Source organism: Crocodylus porosus, unplaced genomic scaffold (genome assembly GCF_001723895.1).
Source record: "Crocodylus porosus isolate Cpor-Errol unplaced genomic scaffold, CroPor_comp1, whole genome shotgun sequence".
Taxonomy (NCBI): domain Eukaryota; kingdom Metazoa; phylum Chordata; order Crocodylia; family Crocodylidae; genus Crocodylus; species Crocodylus porosus.
In genome coordinates, this window is record NW_017728886.1 from 36,243,963 (window position 1) to 36,249,417 (window position 5,455).

At 46.1% G+C, this 5,455-nt stretch overlaps 1 protein-coding gene across 3 annotated transcripts in view; it reads left to right on the forward strand.

Moving 5' to 3' along the window:
- ST8SIA6 (ST8 alpha-N-acetyl-neuraminide alpha-2,8-sialyltransferase 6) overlaps positions 1-5,455 on the forward strand; it is an 81,667-nt gene that overhangs the window by 53,183 nt on the left and 23,029 nt on the right. For all 3 annotated transcript variants that reach the window (XR_002100556.1, XM_019532498.1, XM_019532501.1), the window contains exon 6: positions 2,883-2,995. Coding sequence is in view for 2 of the 3 variants with exons in the window: in XM_019532498.1 (XP_019388043.1) it covers positions 2,883-2,995 (113 nt within the window). In the remaining variant the exon portion in view is untranslated. The remainder of the gene's footprint in view (positions 1-2,882; positions 2,996-5,455) is intronic.

The following is a 5,455-nucleotide window of genomic DNA, read 5'->3' on the forward strand; positions in this document are numbered from 1 at the left end:
AGCTTCTATCTTGGTCCCTTATCTTAGACCCTGTTAAATCTTCACTTTCCCAGCTTCTTTCCAGCCCTTGGACCCAGCTGAACCTGCAACCCTATCTAAGCCTAGCCCTTCTCCAGTCAGATGTCTGCCTTAGAATCCATTTACTCCCTTCATCAGGCCTAGCCTCACCTGCCAGTCCCTGGGTCAGCTGACTCTAATTAGTCCTGACCCCACCTGCCAGTGGCTCTGCAGACTGCCTGACCTCTTAAAGTGGCAAGCATGTCAAGTGCCCTGCCACAGTTGGACTAGAGTCAGGCTTTGTAAGTGAATCTGTAACAGATTCACAACCTCTGGGGTTTTGGATCAGAACGGGGGACACTAATCTTTGAATTATATGTGTACCTCACTTCTGCTGCATATACATTTTCAAATGACCTGGCAGAATTCTCCTGGGTTTGTTCCTGGTAGAAAATATACCCAGATATACCTGAACAGACATTTGAATTCCAAATCCCTGAAGTGCAGAGAGCATGCAGTGCTGATGCTACACAGCAGGGGACCCCTGTAAACACATCTCAGCATGTTCTGCAGGCTCCCTCAGTCTTCCTGGCAACAGATAGTAGCAGTGTACAGGGCAGCCCTGATTGGCTGACCCAAACTGCTTAGAGTCAGTCTGTGTCTCCCACAGACATGCCACAATGTGGCATTTTTGAAGGAGGCATATTCTGCTCTCTGTTTGGCAGGAGTAGTAGAGTCCAGACCAAGCAACATACTGTCTCTGGGACTGGGGAGGAAGGGAAAGCAAAACACTCTGGGATGCTAAAGACTGTTGTAGCTTCTCTCCAAACAGTAAATTGTACAGACATTTGTTCTACCAGGAGTGATTTAACCCTCATTCTTCCCAGGTTATTTTTCTCCTGAAATAGGCATTTTTGCTTTAGGAGAAAAATTTGAAATCTTTGCAGCCATAGGCATCTGACCCTTGGGGCTCTCCATGGTTTGGGAAATTCAGTGGCGGGGCATGGTGGCCATTAATATGGACACCCTGCCCTACTGCCAAATATGCAGACCCCAATCCCCATACTCTTGTGGCTGGATGAGGCCAGGCCATGCTCCCCACCCCAGGCTGAATGGGGTTGGGCCGCCCCCTTTCCCTGTGGGGCCAGGTTGGGGCTGCACCATACCCTTTTCTCCTGCATGGGGCCAGGTTAAGTCCCCTGCCCTCTGTGGGACTAGGCATGAGCTGGGCCACACCCGCTATGTCCTGTGGGACTGGGTTGGGGATGAGCCACTCCCCTTTTCCCCCCAGGGGAAATGCCCTCTCCCTCTACTCCACAGGGCCAGGTTAGAGCTGGTCTGTCCCTGAGCCCCTTCACCCAGTTGGATTGTGCCCTGCTGCAATCACCCCATGTGGGATTGGAACCTCCTACTGGATCTGGCCTGTGGATGACCTGGTCACTCCCCATTCAGTCCCCCACCCAAAAAGGTTGAGCGCCCCTACCCTAATGTGTACCTGACAAGAGATACCTTTTGACACCTCTCACAACTTCCATGACTTACGTATGCTCTAGTACAGGGGAAAATGCAAAATGCAGCCCGTGGGCCAGATGCAGCCCGCCAGGCCATTCTATCTGGCCTGCAGGTCCCCTAAAAAATTTAGAAAGTTAATATTTATCTGCCCCTGGGTGCCTGTCATACAGCCCTCAATGCCTTGCCGAAACTCAGTAAGCGGCCCTCTGCCTGAAATAATTGCCTTCCCCTGCCCTAGTACTATTGGTCTGATTTTTATCTCACACTGCTTTAAGTTTGGAGCAATTGGGAGTTACAGTGATATAAAACTGAACTAAGTTAAAGGAGAATTATATGTATGATATCTGCTTATATGTATATGTACTTTCTATGGCAACCAGGGTAGTCTTGCCAAAGTGCCCTGTCATTAGAATACAATATGTTTCTGTACTAAAACAGACCAAAGTCAAATTCTTTCCAGGATCAAAAAGGTGCAGTTTTTCTCCAAATAAAACCCTTTTGTTATTTATCTTAAGAGAAAATTTTGTGGCAATTAATGTTTGCCTGTTTCCCTCTCCTCCTCATTTTCCCATAGAGCACTCACTGCTCCATCTCTCTTATTCTGTCTCAGAATAAGCGGCCAGTCTGAGAAGAGAATTTAAAGGAATTACTGATTGGGGTTGCAGGCCTCACAGAACCCTAAAGTCTCCCAAACTTATAATTATCTCATATGGTCTTAATTAGCAGGGTCTAGGTTTTACTATGTATCAGTTGCCCCATGGCAACTTTCTCTGTGCCCCAAGTACCATGCAGTAAATGAAATCCAGGGCAACTTAACCATATCTCATTTGGGTTAAGCTGCCCCAGTTTAGCTTACCACAGGAAAAAAATGGGCACAGGGAGAGTTACTGTGGAGCTGCTGAGGTATAGTAAATCCCCATTCTTTGTTAAAAGCAGGCACACAACTAATGCTAAATGTGCATATGGGATCACACAGAATTTATTGGGGTTGTGACTTTAAAGTGTTTTGGAAACCTCTGCTGTGGTCCTATTAATTTGCTCAGGAACACAGGTATACTATCTGTTTAATACGATACAACACTGAATATACATTTCTAGGAAAGGAAAAGAGAGAGTAATGTATATTTTTGTTCAGTTCTAATAATGCAACATTACTTCCCCAAACCACTGAAAGCAAAAATAGCAGCTCCTCCTCCATTCCTTATTTATTCAGGGCTCTCTAGCCAGGATTGCTTCTGGCAGACTGGTTTGCTGCATTCTGTTTACTTCCTCTAACTTAGTGAACCTAGCCAGCATGAACAAACTTTCTCACTGGAACTGGGGTGTTGGGGGAGAGGAACTAACCAAACTCATGCCTTTTTATATCCTTGCAGTCCCCTCCCTTTCTGAGCTACCCGTTCAAGCACTGTGCAGTGGTTGGAAATGGGGGCATTCTGAAAAACTCCAGCTGTGGCACTGAAATTGATAATTCTGACTTTGTATTCAGGTAAGAGCTGTTAAATTATACTGTAATCAGAATGTATTAAAACTCTTAAAAAGCCTGGTAGGCTGAAAAGTACAGCAACAATCAGAGCACACAGTATGGGCATACAGTAAAGACACACTTCTTCCTCTTTTGTCTATCTCCCTGTTCTATTCTTTGCTACAATATTCAAGGATGCTGTTCTGCTCTATAAATTTCAGTCTCTGTCTATTTATAAGAAAAGAATAGAGTTTTAGTGATAACATGTCTATGACTGCAAGGAAATCCAGCCACCCGGATATATTCTAGTGTAGACGTTAATCATCTGAGATGCTGAGATTGTCAGTTACTGAACTGTCATCTGAGGGTGAAGGGCATGATCTCTGGATTGGGAAAAGAGATTTAAAAAGGCTCTGGTACAAGATGGCATAAAGTATGTTAAATGCTGTCCTCTTGCCCTGTAGCCTGTGGGTGCAGACAAAAGTGCACCTCCCAATTCTAACTCATGGTGATTCTTAGGAAGTGCCATGAGTTAGACTGACCCTCCTGACTCAACAGACGTTATCTGTTGGGTGGAGAGGGTGGAGGATTGGCTCCAATTTGGAGCCAAGTCTAGCTCTGCCTCCCCTCTTGCAGCTCTGTTGCTGTCTCTGACTGGGACGGGGAGAAGAGGCAGGGGAGGGAGGTCCGTTCTGGGGTTTTCTCAGCCCCGCTGGAGTGGGGAGTGAGTAAATTGGAGCCCGCACCAGGTGAAGGGCTTCAATCCACCCGCCCCCCCTCCAGTGGGAGTGAGAGAACCCCAAAAGGACCCTCTCTCCCCTGCCTTCTCTCAGTCCTATCCAGAGACATCAGCTGGGGCCAGGCTGGAGCAGGCAGAAATTAATAAAGACTCTCTGCTTCGGAGAATCTTTCATTTTAACCTCATACAATGAGAGTTAATTTGTCACATGATTAAAGTGTTCTACAGCTGTGCTGTTCTGTGTGGGCACAGCTTTAGACACTTTCAAGGGGCCAGTTGCACAACAAATGTATTTTCTGTCTGCGTCCTATATGTTTTCAGGCTCCAGTCCAGCAAAGCACTTTGGTATACAGTATGTTTATCTTTTAGTACATCATGTTGACAACAATGGAATTAAGTAGACCCATTAAGTCCCTAAGTCTCATTTTTAAAAGTGATGTATTTACTTAAAAATCACATTGGATATCAATAGGATTAGCTCTTAAATCACTTAAGAGGAAACTGAGGGGCCAAATATGTAAAGGTTATGTAAGCACCCAAAGGTAGAGGTGGGTACCTGGTTGGATTTTCAAAATTTCTTGCATATCTAACTCAGTGGTTTTCAACCTTCTTTCATTTGCGGACCCCTAAAAAATTTCAAATGGAGGTGTGGACCCCTTCGAAAATTTTGAATGGAGTTGCAGACTCATTTGAATTGTAAATGTGGTTATTCACATAATTTTGATTAATCATAGTCATCTTTCACGGACCCCAAAAACATAAGTCTGTGGGCCCCCAGGTGTCCATGGACCACAGGTTGAAAACCAGTGATCTAACTGACTGGGAATTCAGCTGGGCTGACTTCCCATCCCTGGCACTAGGGGAGAGGCTGGACACCTTCAAGTCAGCTGGCCCAGACAGCTTACACCCCAGGGTACTTAAGGAGCTGGCAAGCATCATAGCTCTGCCACTGGCAGAGATCTCTGAGAACTCATGGCATTCAGGCAGAGTGCCCAAAGATTGGAAGAAGGCCAATGTGGTGTCTTCAAGAATGGGAGGAAAGTAGATCCAGGGAACTACAGGCCCATCAGCCTGACCTCTGTCCCTGGGAAGATCTTGGAGAAAATCATCGAAGAGACCATTCTTGACAAACTGGCTGAAGGCAATTTCCTAAGGTATAGCAAGCACAGGTTTGTTGCGGGTAGGTGTTGCCTGACGAATCTCATTTCTTTCTGTGACCAGGTCACATATCACCTGGATAAGGGAGAAGAGATTGACATCATATATCTCGACTTTAAAAAAGCTTTCAATTTGGTATCCCATGATTGTGTTATAGAAAAACTGGCCAATTGAGGCCTGAGCTATATCACAGTCCGCTGGCTGGGGCATTGGCTTTGAGGTTGGACCCAGAGAGTGGTAGTTGACGGAAGTCGATCATTGTGGTGCACTGTGACCAGTGCAGTCCCCCAAGGCTCCATCCTTGGGCCTATTCTTTTCAACATCTTCATTAATGATGTGGACATTGGTGTCAGAAGCAGACTGGCCAAGTTCGTTGATGACACCAAACTTTGAAGTAAAGTGTCCACACCCGAGGACAGGATGGTGATCCAAACTGACCTTGACAGGCTCGGAAAATGGGCGGATGAAAACCTGATGGCCTTCAACACCAACAAATGCAAGGTACTCCACCTTGGGAAGAAAAACCTGCAGCCTGCTTATAGGCTCAGCAGTGCTACGCTTGCTAGCACCATGGCTGAAAGGGACTT